This window comes from Chlorocebus sabaeus, chromosome 8, assembly GCF_047675955.1.
Source record: "Chlorocebus sabaeus isolate Y175 chromosome 8, mChlSab1.0.hap1, whole genome shotgun sequence".
Classification (NCBI taxonomy): Eukaryota; Metazoa; Chordata; class Mammalia; order Primates; family Cercopithecidae; genus Chlorocebus; species Chlorocebus sabaeus.
Window position 1 is genome coordinate 102,690,975 of NC_132911.1, and position 21,758 is coordinate 102,712,732.

General features: G+C 40.9%; 1 protein-coding gene across 2 annotated transcripts; it reads left to right on the forward strand.

Annotated features, from left to right (window-relative positions):
• Positions 1-806: 806 nt before the first annotated feature.
• On the forward strand, positions 807-8,732 carry OSR2 (odd-skipped related transciption factor 2). 2 transcript variants are annotated; one of them, XM_008001187.3, is made up of 4 exons: positions 807-1,468; positions 5,469-6,237; positions 7,286-7,385; positions 8,153-8,732. In XM_008001187.3, the coding sequence occupies exons 2-4, from the start codon at positions 5,582-5,584 to the stop codon at positions 8,333-8,335; spliced, it is 939 nt and encodes a 312-aa protein (XP_007999378.1). In that variant the 5' UTR covers positions 807-1,468; positions 5,469-5,581; the 3' UTR covers positions 8,336-8,732. The 2 variants fall into 2 exon arrangements, with proteins under 2 accessions (XP_007999378.1, XP_007999379.1); XM_008001188.3 differs by having other exon boundaries at positions 813-1,468; positions 8,235-8,732.
• Positions 8,733-21,758: the final 13,026 nt, after the last annotated feature.

Genomic DNA, 21,758 nt, shown 5'->3' on the forward strand with positions numbered 1-21,758 from the left:
TAACGCAAATCCCCTCTGGCAACTCGTCTGGGACGAAGGGCGTTTTTGCTTAGTGTTGATCACGCAAATCACATCTGAAAAGAAGCTGCTTAAAATGGGTGTGTATCATTCCCTTCCTGTCACTCTGTCACCCCTCTTCCAGAGTGGTTGAAGTGCTTTTTGCAGTTACACTCACACAAGACCAAACCTTTAGAAGAACCTGAAAAATGTATCACTGCACTTTGAATTCGATTAACTTTCCTGGCGACTGAACAATGGACTCAATTTTTCCTGGGAATGACGATGTAAATGTTTTGAAAAACTAGAATCGCATTTTCCTAAATTTTAAAAATGTTCTTCACCCATTCCAGATGGATTCTTTATTGTTTGCCAATGGGTTGCAGATGCCCACTCTTTTAACCAAGTTGGTTTACTGCGTAAGAAATGAACATTTGCCGATTAAAACTTAAATATTGGAAGAAATTTCTCCTGGGGCATTCCACGCGTCTTTGCAATAATTACTAAATTAGTCAATTGCCACCTCTGTAAACAAACTTCGTTTAGAAAACAGCAGGCGAAAGCAGACTACACATGTAGTCATAATTGACCAAAAGTATGTACAAAGCTGTTCAAAATTGGGGAAAGAGTGATTTATGCTGGAGAATACAGTCTAGAACTGATTTATTTTACTCTACGGTGAAGGTAGTTGTATTGAACGTGTTAAGATGTGCAAATGAAGCCGGCGAGCGCACCAAATAAAATTACTAAATGCCCTTTGGGATTCTCTGCAGGGTCTTTGAGAGGCAGAGAAGCAGTTGTTGAGTTTCCAATAGTATAAGGAAAAGTGGCAACGAGAAGAAAGGGGGTGGGCATTGTGTTTGTATGTGAGTTTGAACTGAGTCACCTACGGCTGCTCGAGGGAAACCTCGAGCAAACCTGTGCCTTTAAGGCTCAGTTGCTATCCAAACACAAGTAAACAGAGTGGACCATTAGCAGACTCCGGGCGCGAAGGCGGAGCCAGGGCGCTGAGGGCCCCGCTCGGCGGCGGGACGCCCGCCCGAAGGGGAGGCGGGGCCGCTACTAAAGCCCAAGACTCCCGGCCTGGGGCAGCCTGGGGAGGGACGCGGGCGGGGACGGAGCTCGGCGTGCTTGCTGCTGGAGGGTGATGGCCCTGCAAGGCTGTGGGCTCCGACCTCAGCTGGAGTCGGCAGCGAGAGGTTCGTGGAAGAGCGAGGTTCTGGGCGAGCGCTGAACGCCTGCCCCAAGCACCCCGGGTCTTTACACAGTCCGCGTCCACAGACTCTGACGAAGACGTGGATCTGCTCTTGCTTTCGCTGCTCGCGTCCTCCAGATCATGTCCGCGACTCCTGCGACTCCGCGCGGAAAAAAAAGTTTGCCAGGCGTGGACTCAATGACCTTTCCAAACTGTGCGCCTCGCTGCCTGGACCGGGTTTGAGCGCTGCTGAGAAGGCAGACCTTTCTGCGGGAGGTGAGTGTCCGCCCTGGGAAGGGGCTGTAGCCGCCCTTTGGAAGGAAGGGTTTGGGGGTGCAAGAGGCGTTCAGATTCTCGGTCTGGTGTGCCCCAAGTTTAGATGTGAAAATAGATCATGGGGATGCAATCCCAGGGCACTGTATTTCTCACTTCCTTGGGTCCCTGGCACGCGACTCCCAGCTAACACCCAGCCACACACACTTCTACGTACGGTTTCTTAGTTTTGTTTTGGGATATTTAATCTAAGCGGTCGGCAAGACTTCTTATAAAAGCCGATCGACGTACACTGAGATCAAACCCCACAACCCCATGGTGTTTCTGCCCCTGTCCTAGCAAGCCCTGGTCGACTCGTCCCAGGGCAGCCGCGGCAGCGCAGCGTGGACGGGCCCGGACACCCGGTGCCTGCCCAGCCAGCGACGCTGAAGGCGCATTTCAAGAGGGAAATAGTTCAGTTCTCGGTAATTTGTCAACTTTGTGCTGGCTTTTAAATTTTCCTCCCACCTTCCAGTCCTGACTGAGGGGGGGCCAAAAGCAAACTCTCCGGGGGCTTAAACCCTCGGATTCCCGAGAAATGGCAAGTGAGAAAGGAGTTGCAGTTGTACAAAGAAGGAGCGAGGAAAAGGTGTTTGTGGAGGGAGCCCCGATCTGTCTTCCTACCTGTTAGCAGAGAACAAAAGGGGGTTGGCGTTTCCCAAAGCGAAAGGGCGCAGACAGCCACTTTCTCTGCTAAACAAACTGCAGTCCTGAGCAGAACAAGAAAATTACTCACGCAGGGGGAGCAAGGGGAGCAGAGAGAAACAGAACCCAGATTATGCGGAAGGCATCTTAATTTAATTAACTCCTTGGGAAGGCAGAGGCGCTCTGAAGGGGCAGGAAATTCGCAGCCGTTTCTCTATTCACCTGATATAGTCTGGCCCTCACAATCTGTCCTTAAACAATTTTTTTCTTTTTAATGATCTTTGATCTACTTAGTCTATAGCTCTCTAATTTATATAAAATTCTACTGCGGTTTGGGCTGAAATTCAGTGAGTCTATCTATCCAACCATCAGTCATTTCTCTCAGATACCAATGCACAGGTTTTAGCAGATGAACCCTGACTGTATATTATTTTTAGATAATTCAGTGTAATAATACCATTACCAAAGAGCAAAACTCCCTATCAAGTTACTTCTTAACTTTTTTCTCCAATGTTTTGAAAGCTTCACTGAACTAAGTGTGTACACATCTCCCTTGTTGACAGCCAGTCAACTAAATTTTACAAAATTTCTCCACATGCCTGGAAATTCCTGTGAAGAAGACTGATGAAAGAAAAATAGCCTCAGTTCCACCAACATATTTATGCCTTTTCATTGGTTTAAGTTTATTTCCTTGCAAAATTAAAAGTAACCAGTGGTCTGAAACAGGACGGTGGAGAAATGACAGCAGAAGAAGATCCCTGTTATTTCCTGAAAGGGAATGTTGGAACTACAAGGCTCAGCTCTAGACAAAACGAAAGTACTTTAGGATCTCTGCATTCACTTAAAATACTTCTTTTGACATACATTTCCAGCAACTCAATGGGAGTATGGAAATTTAACCTTCCTAATTATTTGTGGCAAGAGCCATTGGTGGATATTTAAGGTAGTTCTGTTTCTAAAAGGGTTTCAAAAGGACCAATGGTTTGCTCTTCTCCTATGAAGAAACTAGATGCTCTGCAAATTAAAACAAACAGGTACTATGAAATAGCACTTTTTTTTTTTTTTTGCTAACATGAACCTGAAATATACTAGTCGTTAATTTATGTGTTATAAACCATTCAGAGGAAAGGGAAGGAAGATGGCACTCAACTTTGTGGCTGTGTAACCTTTATGGCGGAGTTTGCTGTGCCTTTGGAGTAGAAATCACAGGTCACAACAGTACTTTAGCTGACACCACTCCCCCCCACACCCGCTCCCCCCCTCAACACATACACTCTGTGGTGGGAGTTGTGCTTTGCCTCCTGTATTTATTTCTAAGAAATCTAGTCTGGGAATACACCCAAATAATAATTTCGGTTTCCTCTCTACGGGAAAGAGGTTGCTTTTCAACACGAAGGGAAAAATAATATTTTGAATCTCTGGAAAATCCTCATTATACAAAGGGAAATAAGGGTGTAATTTATTATTTTTAATTGAAAGGGAAATAATCAGATAGATTACCAGGAATGTTAGTAGAATCCTTTTTTCCTGCCTCCCTAAGAGAGTTGCCGCTGAGCAAAAATAATCGTGATTTGTGGTGGGAAAGTTGATTACTAATGGGGGTTTGCAGTTGCGGTTGAATGGTCTGACTGAGACCCTCTGACTGTTACACACCTCTCATTAACTCCTAGCCTGAACTCCCAGACCGCATACCACCAAGCAGAAGGGATTCGTTAATAAATCTCTGTCCCGGAGCCCTTCCAAACAGAAGAAGGTGTGGGCCCCGCAGAGGCAGCCAGATCCTGCCTTGCCAGAGCGCACTGTCATTAGCGTAGCCCCCTAAGTCTGCTCACAGATGGAACCACAGGCAGTACTTCACAACACGCTGGAGAGGACAACTTAGGCGCAGGAAGGGGTTGGGTGGGAAGGGAAGGCTGGAATCTCTCCTGCCTTCCCACTGGGTTCAAATGCCAGGCTTGGCGGTTGGTGGCACAGACTGGTGCTTAGCTCTGACTCCTACACCTGGGGGGCTGGCAGAGGGAAGGCCCTGGTCCCCGAGCTGGCAGAACTCCTTTCTAAAAAGGGGCTGGCCGTGGGAGAATGTGGGCCCGCCGTGAATGTAGGTGAGGTGCTCCCGGGAACCTGGATCTGAAATCAGACCTGTGTTGCCATTGGGAGCACGAGGAGAGGGGAAGTGCCCTGCTTAGGCCCAGGCCGGGCGTCCTGGTGGCGGGAGCACAGCCGCACTCACCTCTAGGCCAACGGACAAGGTTCCTGCAGGCCAGCAGGGCCACCCTGTGCTTGGCCTACTGCGGCTCCGCTGCAGCTCCTTTCCTCTCCCTCCCCGGAGCGCTCTCCTCTCTCCTCTCTCCTCTCCCCTGTCTTCTCTCTTCTCTCTGGTCTCCTGGGGCCTACCGGGTGGAGGGATGCAGGAGTCGCTTCTCGGTGCCAGACTGGGAAACAGCTCAGGCCTCCCGAGAGCTTGGCACTCAGTCTGGGAAAAGGGGTTCCTCCAGCCTCAGGGACGTTCTCTGCCCCCATCCCACCCCCTGCGAGCCTGAACCATCTGGAAGGGATCTTAGTGGAGGGTTGGGAGGAGAGCCCCTGGAGGAGGAGGGGGCGATTCTAGGCCGAATCCAGCCCCTGAGGTGTCACTTTTCTTTCCTGCGGCCCGTCACCGCTGATAAATGGGACTGAGGGCAGAGAAGGAAAAAGAAAACCTCCGAGGTCAGTGCAGGGCGAGGCGAGCCCTTCCCAGGGCCCTCTGGCCCAGAAGGATGAAGCGCACCGGCTTTGCTCTTGCACGCCGGCTTGCGGTCCGGGTAAGCGCGGGAAAGGCGGCCGCAGGGCGCGGCGGCAGCGCAGCGCGTGGGATCCCACCACCCATACGTTAACCCACCGTTCCCGGGAGCTCCGAGGCGCAGGGGCGACAGAGGCTCGCCCCAGCCTGCCAGCATTGGCGTTGTGGTTGACTGAGCTTCGCCTGACGGGCTTGGGAAAGGTGGGCTGGGTTGGGCTGGGTGCTGCCCAGCAGTCCGCCTTTCGTTTTCCCGGGACCGAGGAGTCTTCCGCTCTGTATCTGTCCAGAGTCTGAATCCCACCTTCCTTCCTTTGGGCGCCCGCTTTCCAGTGGAACATTTCTTGCTCTGGCCCACAGCAGATCAGCATGCGGACTTGAGCAGGTGCCATGAGGTCCCCTCACGGCTTCTTTCAGGGGTCTTGGAGTCGGGTGGGGAGGGAGACTTGGGTAAGTGTGGTAACCTGTGTGGGTGCCAGAGGGCAGAAGGAGCAACCTTGGATTATAGTCATGGTGTCTCCCTCTCTTCCCTGCCATTTTTAGGGCTTTCTCTACGTGCTGTTGTCTCACTGGGTTTTTATCGGAGCCCCACGCACTCTTGCCTCTGATTCCTGGAAGAAAGGGGTGGTCCCCTCAGCCCCCCAGCATCCCGGAAAATGGGGAGCAAGGCCCTGCCAGCGCCCATCCCGCTCCACCCGTCGCTGCAGCTCACCAATTACTCCTTCCTGCAGGCCGTGAATACTTTCCCGGCCACAGTGGACCACCTGCAGGGCCTGTACGGTCTCAGCGCGGTACAGACCATGCACATGAACCACTGGACGCTGGGGTATCCCAATGTGCACGAGATCACCCGCTCCACCATCACGGAGATGGCGGCGGCGCAGGGCCTCGTGGACGCGCGATTCCCCTTCCCGGCCCTGCCTTTTACCACCCACCTATTCCACCCCAAGCAGGGGGCCATTGCCCATGTCCTCCCAGCCCTGCACAAAGACCGGCCCCGTTTTGACTTTGCCAATTTGGCGGTGGCTGCCACGCAAGAAGATCCACCTAAGATGGGAGACCTAACCAAGCTGAATCCGGGGCTGGGTAGCCCCATCTCGGGCCTCAGTAAATTGACTCCGGACAGAAAGCCCTCTCGAGGAAGGTTGCCATCCAAAACGAAAAAAGAGTTTATCTGCAAGTTTTGTGGCAGACACTTTACCAAATCCTACAATTTGCTCATCCATGAGAGGACCCACACGGACGAGAGGCCGTACACGTGTGACATCTGCCACAAGGCCTTCCGGAGGCAAGATCACCTGCGGGATCACAGGTGAGGCGGGCAAGGAGGATAGCCGGGAGAGGGAAAGCGAATTTGTTCTGGACACACCGAGTCCTGATAGACATCCCAAGTGTCATTATAATCCCCTGTGATTTAAAATACACCCTCAATCACGCTCCCCAGCCCGGTTCGGCTAACTCCCAACATCTACTCTTTCTTTCCCCCCAAGCGGCTTTTGCTATGTTCTTGTTTGGGATGAGGGAGGGCCTTTCCTCAGCCTTGGACAGGAAAAATTCATTGGCCTTAGTCCTGGGACGGTTATCCTGTCTCTTCCCGGTGCGGTGAGGAGTGGTGCAGGAAGAACCGAGGGACCCTGGGGTGCCGGTCCTGCCTGCAATCGGGCTACTTCTGTTGGGTTTCCCCCCTCGCCCCCCACCTAGGTGCACCCCAGAGCCTGCCATGGGGACTTTTCTTTTAATTTGTATTTGTGTGTGGCGGGGGAGGGGGGGGGGTGGGTCTTGCGGTCACCGAATTTACAAACAACTCCCACCTCCCTTCCACGACCTTAAACTCTGCATTAATACAAGGCAATTGAAGACATACAATAATGTAAGTGTTATCCTTGGGTAAAAACTTCTCAGGAGTTGGGGAGACCTTTTTAGGGGTATCTTTTCTGGACTCTACCTGCTGTTCCCCAGAGATGAGACTTCTGTACCCATCCTCCGAGGCTGTTAAGGGATTCACTAAAATTAGCACCTCTAAACTCGGCTTTGCCTTACATCCTGATTTGGCCAATTTAAATCCCAGAGAAAACCATGGAGGCCAAGAAAGGCCCGTTCAGCGGGGTTTTGAGCTCCAGAAAACACCAGAGAGGGCGATCAAGTGTAGATAAAACCCGCAGGCCAGTGAACATTTTGAAGAGAAGTTGTTTGTTGAGATTAACCATAAACAGAATTACACAGGAAAAAAAAAAATCTAAAAACGTAAATGGAAATCTTGTTTCTTTTGTTCTTTCATGACTTCCTTTTAAGTAATTGCTAAAAGTAACTCTTCATCATGGGGCAAAGTTATTTCAATGAAACTTTATATTAATTTTCAGGTATATCCATTCCAAAGAAAAACCCTTCAAATGTCAGGAGTGTGGGAAAGGATTTTGTCAGTCTAGAACTCTAGCAGTTCACAAAACTTTACACATGCAGGTAAGTTTGTTTTCTTGTTTAAAAACAGTGGCTGGTTCATTTTATCATTACTGCTTTGCAAAAGGTGTTCAATGGCAGACTCTTTCTTGTAAAAGGCTCTGTTTAGATTAGTTCTCTAGGTGGGGAAAAGCAACACTCTTGATTTTTTTTAATACATAAAATTAATCTTATTTAACATAAAGCATTTTTATATTTTTCTTAAAAAACAGGCCACTTTGATTATCATAAACCCTAATTTTGGAATTTTTTTCATCCAATCTGCCCTGCATTTAAAGCTTTCGTGTTTAGGAGGAAATAAAGGTAATTTTGATAATGGAGGCATAGTGAAATCCCATACGTTCTCTTTCCCAGGGGCCTCATAATTTGTAGCTTTCAGGACATTGAGGAATAGTTTAGTTTTCCAGCAAAGAGGAGCCTTATTACCCAGGAGAATATTGTTCCTTAAGAGAGGATTAGAGTTTTTCCTTCCTCCTTTTCCTGCCTATGACATGGTGATGAAATGTGAAGAGCTGGAAATCACAAAGCCCACTGAGGTGGCCGCGGGTCTACCTCCGAAGTTATCAGTGTAATCGGGCCTCTGTGTATGCCTGCACGTGTGTTTTCATGATTGGAGGATTAGGAGCACAGATTTGTTCCTGCAAGTCCCCTCTTTTGTTGTCATGTGAGTGTTATGTTAACGCTTGTGATACCGATAAGACAGAAACTATTGAAAAGGGTGCAGTGGTGGTGTGAAGGATTAATCCTTTGCTTGCTTCACATCTGAACAGGAATCTCCACACAAATGTCCCACATGTGGAAGAACCTTTAATCAGAGAAGTAATCTGAAAACTCACCTTCTCACCCATACAGACATCAAGCCCTACAGCTGCGAGCAGTGCGGCAAAGTGTTCAGGCGAAACTGTGATCTGCGGCGGCACAGCCTGACTCACACCCCGCGGCAGGACTTCTAGAGAAGCCCAGGATCTGTCCCGTGCCGCCGCTGCTCCCCTCCCCAGACACCTCTCCACGTCTCCTACCCCGGGGTGTCGCACCCCTAGCCATTCACTGACCCCAGCTCTTCCCTTGCTGCAACCGCACCTGCAGCTCCAGGGAGTTAACTCTTCTTCTGGGGGACTGAGAACTGTAGAAAGCCACACACTACATCCCTTCACAAAGAGTATATGCTAGTTTTTTGTAGATATTCACAGCTCATTTTAGAGCTCTGTACATAATGTTGTGGGTCTTTGTTTTGTTGTTTTGTTTGTTTTTGGATCTTGTTGGATGCACCTAGATATGGAAAATGGAAGCCAAATTTTATCTTTAAAGACTGTATTTTCAAAATAAAACTTTTTCTTGTTTGTTTCAACACTCCTGCAAAGGTGTCTTGCTATTTAAATTCTGTTTTTCCTCTAGATTCTGGAAGAGTGGGCCTTCTCTATACAATTCAATACTGAAGGGCATTCTTTATCCCTAGGTTTAAAAAAATAGGATTTCTCAGAATTCTCATTCTGCAACTTCAGCCCTTCCCTTTTTATAAGGTGGCATTTTGGAATTAGACAATTGGGCTGTTTCTTTGTTTTGCAAAGATATTAAAACATTGATGCCCCTGAGGTTTTATCCCCTTTTGTTTATTTCAATTACTTGTGTGTTATTCCCTCAGATAAATGTAATATCTTAATATAACATGCAACTTCCATGGTTGTCCCACTTGAAAGCACAGGATGGGAAGAAGCAGGAAGCAGAGAAGAGGTGGGAGCTTCTTACCACTTCATTTTTGAAAAGTCCTTGGCCTATTGTCACAATTTATGATGGGCAACTTCTCTTACCATTAGACTTTGAACACTATGATTTATCATTATAGACAGACACTTTATCCTGCCTTCAGGAGGGAAGTCTAAAATCCTACAGAAGAGTACAGGAAGATACAATCTTCAAGAAGACGGGAGAGAAGAGGAGAAAGGAGAAACCACTTAGCTATGTTCACAAAATATTTCTTTCCAAGGGTGGGGATCCTTTCTTCTAGAAGGTTAGGATTTTTCTGCAAAGCAAACTGAGTTAGGTTACCAGTGAGGTTTCCACCACTGGTTGGTCTTTGTCCCTGGGAAAATGCCAGAAGTGCAGGTTACTCCATGTATAGAGCTCATGACAAACATGTAGTCACCTTCTGAGGCATTTCAACCTTTCCTCAATGGTTCCCGGGGAACATGACTCTAGTATAGTGACAACCCTGAAGTATAGTGTAGGATTTGGTGGAGGGTTTTGGAAGGAGATAAAGAGTAGTACTATGCAAAGACTGGAAGGAAAGTGATTTAACTTAAAGGGAGAATGACAGAGGAACCTGTGGCCCAGTAGGCTCTCACAAACTGTTTAATATGGAACAACAGGTTAAACAAGGCATTATCAGATGTTTAAAAAATTTGTATATTTGTGTGGGGATGGCATGTTTCACTTTCAGGGTGATTCCAAGCAACATGCCCTATGTTTTTACCTTAGAATTTTCCAGAAAAGTAGATAGAGACTTGAAGACTAGACTCAAAATTTCTCAACAGTACCTTGTTCAATACAACTTACTGAGAGGTTTCAAAAAGTGTTCCTGACTAATTCCTTCCTCTGTTTTCAGGGGAGCAGGCTAGAAGTCATGTTTATCTCTCACCAGAAATTAATTCTCTCCAACAAAGTGTCCAGTCACCAGCCTGTGTGCCTAATGCTCACACAAATGCATTCCCCAGCATGGGATGAGCTCAAAGTCTTCCTGAGGAGTAGGGGCAGGGATGGAGTATGGAGTGCATGTGCCTGTGTTATTTAGAGGAATGAAACAGCTGTTTGCTTTCTTTTGTTTGTACAGAATTAACTCAGTGACCTCCCTGCCCTCTCCTCTCTCAAGATCCTGCCCACGTTGGTACAGAAGATTTGAATACTTTAGGGCAGAGTTAACATTGACTGTCCCTAAAGCCCCCCTAATCCTGCAGGCTTTTTCTACATAGTCAATCTCACAGCCCCACCCACCCCTACTGACTACAAGTGTCGCAGTTCCATTGCACAGGGTTCAGTCCAATTATCAACGAATGACCCTTGTTCGCTATCAAGCTACAGGCATATCCTTGAAGTCCCTATTACAGGAATATATAGATAGGTATAACCAGAAAACTGTTCCTCTCCATTTATTTTATTTGAAGAAATGAGAATCAGAAGGGAAAGAGGAAGAAGAGAGGAGAAAGTGGAGAAAGCAGTTCCCCATCTGATACACAAACTACTTTAAAAGTTAAGGTTAATTTATTCATAATTAATTTATTTACTCATTAATTTAATAAATGCTTATTTTATGCTTTTCTTTTTTTTTTTTTTTTTTTTTTTGAGGCGGAGTCTTCACTCTGTCGCCCAGGCTGGAGTGCAGTGGCACCATCTCGGCTCACTGCAAGCTCCGCTCCCGGGTTCGTGCCATTCTCCTGCCTCAGCCTCCCGAGTAGCTGGGACTACAGGCGCCCGCCACCGTGCCCGGCTAATTTTTTGTATTTTAGTAGAGACGGGGTTTCACCGTGTTAGCCAGGATGGTCTCGATCTCCTGACCTCGTGATCCGCCCGCCTCGGCCTCCCAAAGTGCAGGGATTACAGGCGTGAGCCACCGGCGCCCGGCCTATTTTATGCTTTTCATGTGCCAAGCCCTGTGCTAAATTCCACTGATTTTCTTGATCAGTTTCTGCCTTTCTATATCCAGTGACACATTTTTGGAATCTTGGCTACTTAGGTAATTTAAAAACCTATGATAGGGCTAATTTAACAGCTCCCCTCAATCTAGACACTTAAATCCAGCATTCATCTAAGCTCAGAAAGGATCTAGCTTCTGTCAGGGTAGACTTTTTCTACATACGCTTCATGATCTTAGGTGAACTTTTTATTTTTATTTTTATTTTTAAGACAAAGTCTCACTCATTGCCCAGGCTGGAGTGCGGTGGCACAATCTTGGCTCACTGCAACCTCCACCCACTGGGTTCTAAATTATTCTCTTGCCTCAGCCTCCCAAGTAGCTGGGATTACAGGCACCCACCACCATGCCTGGCTAATTTTTGTATTTTTCGTAGAGACAGGGTTTTACCATGTTGGCCAGGCTGGTTTCGAATGCCTAACCTCAAGTGATCCGCCTGCCTTGGCTTCCCAAAGTGCTGAGATTCCAGGGGTGAGCCACCACGCCCAGCCAGGTGAACTTTTAAACAGTGAGTTCCTCTCCAAATTCTGGGTTTTGTTTTCTTCTTCTTTAGACTGTCCAAGTATACAGGAAATGAACAAATTTATGAGACATCATAGGGAAAATATCTTGTATCTTAGGAAATTGATCTGCTAGTTTTTTTGGTTCAGAGAAGAGTCATTATTTGAGTTTTAGATTAGCCTGTGTTTTCCTTACACCCTCTACCACAGTCAACTCGTGAATCAATGCTCCTGGCAAGAGACCAGCCAGGAGGTGGAAATATCACGAGTCATAACCACAGTGCTGAAGAACTTCATGCACAAGTTAGGTATTTACTCTCTAGCTGTGACTGTAATCTCATTTTGCAGTCTATGCAGTAAGGTTTTTAAAATAATTTCTAAAAATGAATTACATTGTAATCAATTGTTAATATAAAATTACGAATGTGTGTTAGGTGTTCTTACTGATACTAACCTTGAAATGTAGGTCATTGTGGTACTAGTGCTTTGTAATTGTAGAAATTACAATTGCTATTTTGCACAGGCGCACCCTTTTTTTACATGAGGAAGCATTTTTAAAATCTGACTATAGAATAGCAAAATATTTAAAAAGTCAACAAATCTAAAATCTCAAATTATAAATAAGCTCAACTACCACTAGTGATAAAATCAGAGGTGGTTACTGGGATTTTGTCTGTTCATCTGCTGATGTTAGCACATGCATTTGGTCCTCTTCACTTAAATAATGTTCAGTCAGATACTTTTACCCCAACTTTGAGTTCTTGAAGATTGTCAATATGACAAAATAGATGCATTTGCACTAAACACTGTGTAGAATCAACAGCAAATTTTAATACAAGAAAAATATTAGCATAATGGGTTGCCTTTCTTATTACCAAAGTAATTTTAATATTATTATAATAAGGAAAGATTTAAACAATTGATGAAACCATATAACACATTGCAAACAGGAATGACTTTTGTATTTTAGGGGTTTATTTGTGTTTGCCTTTATTAGTGTGTTATATGGAGAATATATTTCTCAATTTTTTCTTCTATAATGTAACTTGTCATGATAACCACCTCTGCTGACAGCAATGAGCAATAAAGGGCGTGGAGATTCAGAATGATTCAGCTTTGATGACCTGAGATATTTCAAGTTCATTCCGGTTTCTTTTTTTTTTATTGCTTCTTGTTTTTTTTCCCTGAACACAAGCTACCTTATTATCTATGCTATGTAACTTTTTTTTCTTGAAACTATCCCAGGCAAAAACTGATAGTGAAAAACTGTAAGTAACCTTATAGCCCACAAGAGGAAAATTGTTAAGTAAATTATCATGCTATATCCATTAGGATGTTTTCTACTGCACAGAACAGAAAACTCACCTAAAAAGGGCTTAAGTAATAGGAGATATATTTTCTCACATAACAAGAAGTCTCAAAGTAGGGTCCAGGAATGTGTAATTAATTGGAGTGTCATGATCAACTAGGATCAATTCTTCCTACTTTTCTGTTTTTCCATCTTTAATGTGTATACTGGACTTCCTTTATGGCCACAAAATGGCTGCCATAGCACCAAGCACTAGCTCCACTGCTCCCTCCTGACACACATTCCTTAGGCAGAAAAAGGGATTATCTCTTCCTTGGATCACTTTTAAAGAACTAAGAATCTCTTTCACTAATCTAACCTATAGATTTGTCCTTATATCTTTTTGGTCAGAAGTATATCACTTGCCCTTTCCTCAGCCAATCACTAATAAGGGGAATAGAATTGTACCATGATGGGCTTAAACTAAATAAAAAATCACTTTTTGTGAGTGGAAATGGAGTCAGCCTTTAAGCGTGAAGCCCTTGACTGCCTAAACAAACCTGAGTTCTGTTAGCAGGAAAGAAAAGAGAACTGGCTATTGTTAATATTAGGCAGATGTTTAAAATGAAGTTTCCATTAAACACCTTGTGTTAGGAGATGTTGGTATTAGACAGTATTATTTCAAATATATAAAAAGGCATAGACACTATTATCTCAACTATATAAGACAAGCAAAACCTTTCAAAAACTAAGCAGAAACAAAGAGTAGCAGAAAATATACCAAAATGTTAACAGTAGCTTCATGAGTGACAAACTAAGGGTACATTTTTCTTCTCCTTTTTAAATTTTTCAACTCTTCCACAATGAGCACATGTTACTTTTATAAAGGAAAAGGGTAATAATCTTTATTTTTAAAATCTAAAATAAAGCCTTAATTTGCTCATCTTTATAATTTTTCATCTTGATTTACTACCTCTGACCAATCTTTGCTTGTCTTCTTTCACACACACTCATATGCCACTTCTAAACCATTCTTCTCATTTAGTTACATCTTTACTTTCTAGTTTATCTCTCTTTATTGATTTCCATTCAGAGCTCCTTTTCCTATCTTTTCTCTAGGTTTCTTCATCCTGGTTCCATATTTTCACCCTTTTTAGAGCTTCGACAATTCTAGCCCAGGGTTCCTCATGTGTGAACATTAAAATTACCCAAGGTACTTATTTCTGTGTCTTCCCTAATCCAGTGGGTGAATTGGAATTTCTGGTGATAAAGACTAAGTACTCTATTTTAAACAAACACTTCAGGTAGTTCTTATGTGTATTAGAGACAGAACCTCTGCATTAGCCTTTGACACCATCATTACCTTTATCTTATCCATCAGCCATTTACTATGTGCCTACCATAATAAACATAAAACAAATCTCAACCCCCTTTTCTTTACTTATTTACTCACTGTCCTTGAAGTTGTCAAATTTTCCTCTGCTTTGATGCTTACTGCCCTTCCGTGGTCTTTCCCATGTACTTTTATTTTCTATTGTTGCTGTCCCAAATTTCAATTTTTTCATTAATAGACATATTTGGCTTTTGAAATTTTATTTATTCATTCTTCTTTGTTCTCTTGATCTGCTCCCTAATTTTAAAAAGCAGCAGAAGAAAGAGACTATAATAATTGGTTGAAATGGGTAAATCACAGAGTAAAATTAATTTTCTTTCAATTTACTAATGAAAATATTGTCACCAAATGACTTCTTACTTCAGCTTTTTACAAAGAGCATTCATTTGCTGCAGCAATGCTTTATGTGTTGGGGTGTGGATGTGTGCTGGTTTTAGAATCAGAGCTAAACTAAATTGCTTTTAGATTATTTATATTATCATCACACTAAAATTAGAGCTGGAGGAGGCCATTTTTTGATAGAAAGAGCCATAAACATGAAGGTCAGAGATGGATTTAATTTTTTTAAGCTCTGAAACTGTTTATGGACAAGACAGTTAACTTCTCTGAGACTCAGTTTCTCATCTGTACAATGAGAATTTGCACTACACAATTTATAAAGTCCTCTCCAGCTTGTAAGATATATGGTTTTGGGAAAAGAGCATTTCCAGAAAAGTATTGATGATTTCACAAAAGTTAGAAAATATCAAGAAATCAGATCACTTCTGTCCCATGAAAATTTTTACTAACTCAATAAAAATAAATGTGATTTCTACTTGAAACACGTATCATTTGTTTTCTTAAAACTTCTTAAAATTTTAAAGACCCTACAGAAGGCTGTTAATTTAATTTCTTAAAACTTTCTTAAAATTTTAAAGACCACACAGAAGATTGTTAATTGAAAGTAATATTTTTTACATTGAAAAGTAAATCTACTTATTTTTTAGATTATAAAAACAATCATACTTATTTTAAAATATTCAAACAGTATATAAATGTATAAGGTAAGTTTCTTATTACCTGCTCCCACCCCGACTAATCTGGACAATCACACACAAATAGGATCTACTGTAATACTATTTTTCAACTTGCTTCCCTCCACCCCCACTTAACAACAAACAATGTATATATAAAATAATGTATGTATAAACCAATGCATGTATTTGGTCTGTTTTACCCTACCAGTTAAAACAGATCTGCTGCTAATGTAATAGAAACAATCAAAACAAAACTAAGGACTTTTTAACCTGAGGATTAATTCTTATGCATTAGAATTTAATATGAAGAAATAGGGAAATCATTCTGTTACTGAAATTATTTACCAAATACCATCCTTAACTGACAACCTTTAGTCCCCTATCTTCATAAAGGCAGCTTAGAGTGCCTGAAGGGATTTGAGGGTTCTGCAAGGTGTGTCATATTATAGTTCACATCAGTGCACATTGATGTATCTCCCTGGCAAGAACTGAAAGATACAGTTCTTAAATCCCCTGCTGACCCATTATCCATGGATCATTGACAAGACAGAATGTAATAGCTCCTGTCTTTTTACCAAGGTAAACCTCCCAGTGAAACTGCATTGTTCATGCCCTACATCTTTTATCTAAATAAGAAAATTAATATAGGAGAAAAAACATTAAGTAGATAATATAAATACTTTCATATTCTTTATTATACTTTAATATTTATTGAATAAGGAAACATAAGCTGTTTAATTGCAGGGACTGAGACTAAGAAACTTTTCCCATAACCTATCTTTCCAAATAGATCATCTTAAATACAAGGCTAAAGGAATTGCATAAGATCCAGCATTTGGAACACCAAATTAAACTAATAGACATGTTGCCTATTTAAGGACAGCATTAAAACAGTAGTTCAGTTGGTGTTATGAGTCAGAATTTAACATTTCCCATTATCTTGATCTAAAAAGTCAGTGCTTCTCTACTCTAAAAGTTATTTCGTGAACTGGGTCATAAAGAGTCATAAGCTCTCAGAGGGATTTATTCACAGACCTCGGCAATGTTTACAATGTGGCACTGTGTTTTTGCAACATCATATATTGACAGTGCTGTGTTTTAAATTTCATAATGCGATGACAGGACATGATCATATTTTTATGTGGTTCTGATCAAGATCCATCTGAAAGCTCCTTATTTTATGTTAGTCTTCTTGACTTCTAAAATAATTATGCCCTATTTCTATCTGTTTAAATCTAGAAAAGGTTAGAAATAGAAAGATGATGCTCTCGTCAACTTGATTAACATTCATTTCCTGCCCAGGGCAAAATAAAAAAAGAAAATGAAAAAATAAATACATAACTTGACCAACCATCTCAGTAAGAATACGGGCAAATGAATCAGATTTTTGGCCTAGACCAGTGAAATTAAAGATACACATCCCTTTAAATCAGTGATTCCACTAGAGAAACTGAAACACATCTGCAGAAGGATACATGGGCAGGAATATTCTCTGAAATATTGTTTGTGATAGAGAAAAACTAAAAAAAAACAATGTCCCCTAGCATGAGAATGGATAAATAAATCATCAATATTCACATAATAGAACACCACGTAGTAGTTAAAATGACCAGTTTAGCAGTAAATGTATCAGCATGGATTAATCTCAAGCACATAATGTTGTACGGGAAAAAAATAAGTTACAGAATGATAAGTACCTATCATTCATGTAAAGTCTGAAGACATGTAGTTCATAAAACTATAGTGAAAGTATAAGATGTTCTTGGAAATAATAAGCAACAGAGTCTGCATAGTGGATACCTCTGGAGAGAAAGAGGAAAGAAATTAGAGATCAGTACACATTGAGGGGGGATTTCAGTTGTATTTATGATATTTTATTTCTTCATTATATCTGAAGCAAATATAGAAATTAAGACTTGGGAAAGCCGAGTGGTAAATAGAGGGGTGTTTGTCACATTAGTCTCTCTACTCTCCTATATACTTGGAAATTTTATAATAAACTGTTTTCAAAAAAGAATCAGATATTAGAGCTGAAAGGGACTTTAGGAAATGTCTAATAATTGGATTTTTAATGAGTAGCTACTCTGTGATGTTAGGATTACTTTGGTGATGTTAGGATTACTCTGGTGCATCAGAGACACAGGGTCTCTACATCCTTGGAGCTTACATTCTACCAGAAAGAGACGAAATTTAAAAATAAACAGAATATTAACATGGACCACACAGAGGATTTTATTTCATTTGAGGATGAAGAAATTGAGGTGCAAAAACGTCAAGTGATTTTCCCAAGGTACAAGCCAATTCTAGAACTTTGCCTTCCTCTGTCTTTCTGTATACTTCTATTTTCCTCTGGTCTCCCTCTAACCTAATGTTATTCTAATTACTGATGGTGTTAGGCACAAGCACATTGACAGTGTCTCACTTGTTTTGTAGCCATCTGTTTGGCATAGGTATAAATTTTTCAAATACTAAAACTTAACTAAATAGCTTTAAAATTGTTGAATATTTTGCACGTGACATTAAATTAACACAACCTTCTTATATTAGGTAGGTCAGCATTATCTTTGTTTCATGGGTGAAGAAAGGGATGAATGGGGGAGTAGCAGTGGGGTGAGGTAAATTGCCTAAGGCTCTGTAGGAAACAAGAGTGACAGGTTCTGGATCAGAATTCAGAACTCTGACTTAATGTAATGCAAAATTTGGAGTACCTTTCTTTCTGATCTTCCCTTTTAGGTTAATGTGCCTCACTTCCACATATTCCTGTAAAGCTAACACTCTTGAAAATTGTAAGAAAAGGGCCCTTACCGCTAATACCTTGTCAGATGAATTATTTTTCACCTTCAAAGTTGTGAATTCATTGGTAAACATGTTTAATGTAAACTTTTATGTCCATCTAAGTGTGCAAACTCTTCTCTCCAGATGGTCTCAAAGAATGTTCAGGGAAATCATTTTCCAAGTCGTAACTGTTCTATTCAGAGCTTTGAAGACAGATATCAGGTGAGCTTTTATCGACTGTTGGAAAATAAGAGAGTAGAAGAACAAAATGATTATGGTAACCTAAGCTACCTAGATGGTGTTATGACATTCATTCTACTGACAAAACTCTAGCATTCATAAAGTTTATTTTAAAGTAATTATCTTCATTTCTATTTAAATAATTGTTTTAATATTATGATAGCTGAAGGTGATTGTTTCAGCTTCTTCTTCTTCCTGAGTTTATTGAAAAAGAAATGGTCACTTGTAGAAATGAAGCTATTGTGGGGAAAAATTATTCTGAGCCGAATTTAAATATCCAACATCAGAAGGTACTGTGATGTAATACTATTGCTACCCAGGAGTCCATCAGCAGACTGTACCCTGTGTGTCACATACTTCGCTACAAAGTTGATTACAGGTTTATGTTGTAAGTGCACAATATTGACTGGTACAGGATACAGATACTTATTATCCGGAATTACTTATTATCTTCATTTTCCAATGAATTATTTCTTCCCTTAGCTGATGTGTGAAGCTAGGTTTCTAAGGACTTCTTCAGTGTTCTTATTAAGAACATCTGTAAAGAACATCAGAATGAAGTGTTGAATTTCACCCATTTGGATTTCATTAAAGTGTCTATAGTTGTCAAGCATTTAGAAAGTCAAGACACTAAGAGTTTGGGGTTTGACCCAAAGGAAATTGGTCCTCATTTTAAGGCTAAACAGGAGGGATAACAGAGCCAAATTTTTTTAGGGAATAGGAGATTAAAAAAGAAATTATTCCTTTCAGATACATGCCCCTAAAGAATGAAAGCTTAAACAGTCATACTTTGTAATAGTTAAGTTTTTCATCTTGCCAAAACAAAGTGTGGGTTTATTGCAGAAGTTCTGAACCTAGAGTTCAAGGACCTTTAGTGGGTCCATAGGCAGACTTCAGAGAGTCCATAAACTTTGTGAAATTGTGGGCAAAATTTCACTTGCATATACACATGTGTGTTTTTTTTCCCCTAGGGAGAGGAAACTAGCTTTCGTCAGATTTTCAGGGACATCTGTGATTCAAAAAAGGTTAAGAAATGGTTTATTTTCTTACTTAGTTAAGGTTTTTAAAATTTTTAGAGTATCTGAATAAGCAGAATTTTATATTTCTCTTTTTATTAAAAACACACAATATATATAAATGTATCTGACTTTTAAAATGCAAGTAAGATATACTAATTTTTAAATTTTAACAAATGACCAGAATTTTTGGTAATCTGTGAAATCTCAATTATAACTAATTTACCTAAATATACAATCTGATCTAACCAGGTGTAATAAAAATAACCTGACTGGCTATTTAAAATAAACAACATAAAAAGAGTAGTGAAAAGTGAAGATATCTTGTGTTGGTGGTACAAATAGTAAAAAAACAAAGCAACTTGAAAGTTTTTTTACATGTAATAATAGAAGTTTTCTATTTGGTTAACTAATTATACTCTAATTATAGTAAAGTGGCATGAATTAATTTATATTATGACTCAAATCCACTGAGTAAAAACAGCAGTTTCATTTTATAAAGAACAATAAGAGAAATTCTGCCATGAAAAAGCCACTGGGTATTTTTAAGTTTTGTAACATTTTAAATGAATACCAAATAATCTGATCATCATTACACTAACTCTAGTTCCATTTAGACTTGGAACATTTGGTAAAATTTAAGATGTCATATTTTAAATTAAAATATAATGTGTTATTTCTTCTCTGCATATGATTTTTTAAAAGTGTTGTTTTAACTGGATCCTCCTATAATTACATTTTGTTTTAAAAGTAGATTATTTAGTATACATTGAAGTAACATTTTTTCAATGTGGTTAACTAACATTTTTTCAATGTGGTTTTCCTCGAGAATCACACACTTAGCCTGTAATCAAAAGACAGAATGCAGAAATACAACATGAATCTTTGACTAATAGGCTATCTGCCACTTGTCTTTGTTTTGTATCATAGGAGCATATACAGGTTATTTTTTCCCTTTAGCTAAACTTCAGACATGTCTACTTTATCTTTGCTCCTTTTCCAGCAAACCTTCCTTAGCCACCTTCTTGAATTACCTATCTTCTCAGACAGTTCTTTAGCTTATTATCTGTAAACCTGGCTTGTTTCCAAATTAACTTGGCTGGTCTCTTAATTTTTCCCATCCTCTCTCAAAAGACCTGAAGTACCCTCTTGATATTTACCAAACCAAACTCAGTATCCAGGCTCCACATGCTCCACCTTCTTCATATACATACTGCATGTCATCAACTTTTCTTATACTATTTTTCAGATGCCTTTATTTTCTCCTCAAGCTTTGTCTTTCTCTTTTTGCCTCAAAATATTTTCATCTGTTCTTTAAAAACATACTTAAATTTAAATATTAGCGCAAAATGGACTGTTGAGTTGTCAATTTTTGTTTTACAGTTAAGGTCTTTTTTTGTTCTTTAGCATCAAGTTTCTCTCTTACTATTGAAATAAGGTTAGAGCCAGGTGCAGTGGCTCATGCCTGTAATCCCAACACTTTGGAAGGCTAATGCGGGCGGATCATTTGAGGTCAGGAGTTTGAGACCAGCCTGGCCAACACAGTGAAACCCCGTGTCTACTAAAAAAAATACAAAAATTAGCTGGTGTGGTGGTGGGTGCCTGTAATCCCAGCTACTCGGGAGGTTGAGGCAGGAGACTTGTGTAAACCTGGGAGACGGAGGTTGCAGTGAGCCAAGATGGCACCACTGCACTCCAGCCTGGGCACTCCGTCGCAAATAAACAAAAAAAAAAAAGGTTATAAATTAGTAAAGGTTATGGTATACACATTATATCTTAAAGCTAGTAAGCTATTACAAAAGAACAGAAAGCAATGAAACAGAAAAAAAGAATAAACTACAGGAATTTACATAAGTGTTAGAAAGATATAAACTGCAACATGAAATCTAGATAGTTATAATTATTATAGATACTATTACATGCACTGCTTAACTTTATAAATTCTCTGAAGTCCTCCTATAAACTAATAATTTAATCTCCTCTGCTAACTTGCTGATCCAGATACAAATTATGTAAAAGCTATCTATCCAAATACGAATTATGTAAAAGCTTCTAGCACAATGGTGGCATATAATAGGTGTCAAATAAATGTTAAAAAACAAAAAAAAAGTTAAAGTATAATTGATAGAGTCAAGTTATATATATTAGTATAGGGTTTAAAGACTAAAAGAATTTAGCCCATGCCTAAAATAGTCAGGAGCCAATTTAAACTTTTAAAAAATTCTTATTCTTTGATATTATAAATAATATATGCTGTTACACGAGTAACACGATTGGAAAAACATCAGATTAAAAATTCATTTTTAGGCCCTTTTTAGAGTACGATTATTAAAGAACAGTTGAAAATCGGTTTTGTGGCCGGGCACGGTGGCTCACACCTGTAATCCCAGCACTTTGGGAGGCCGAGGCAGGCAGATCACGAGGTCAGGAGATGGAGACCATCCTGAGGAACACGGTGAAACC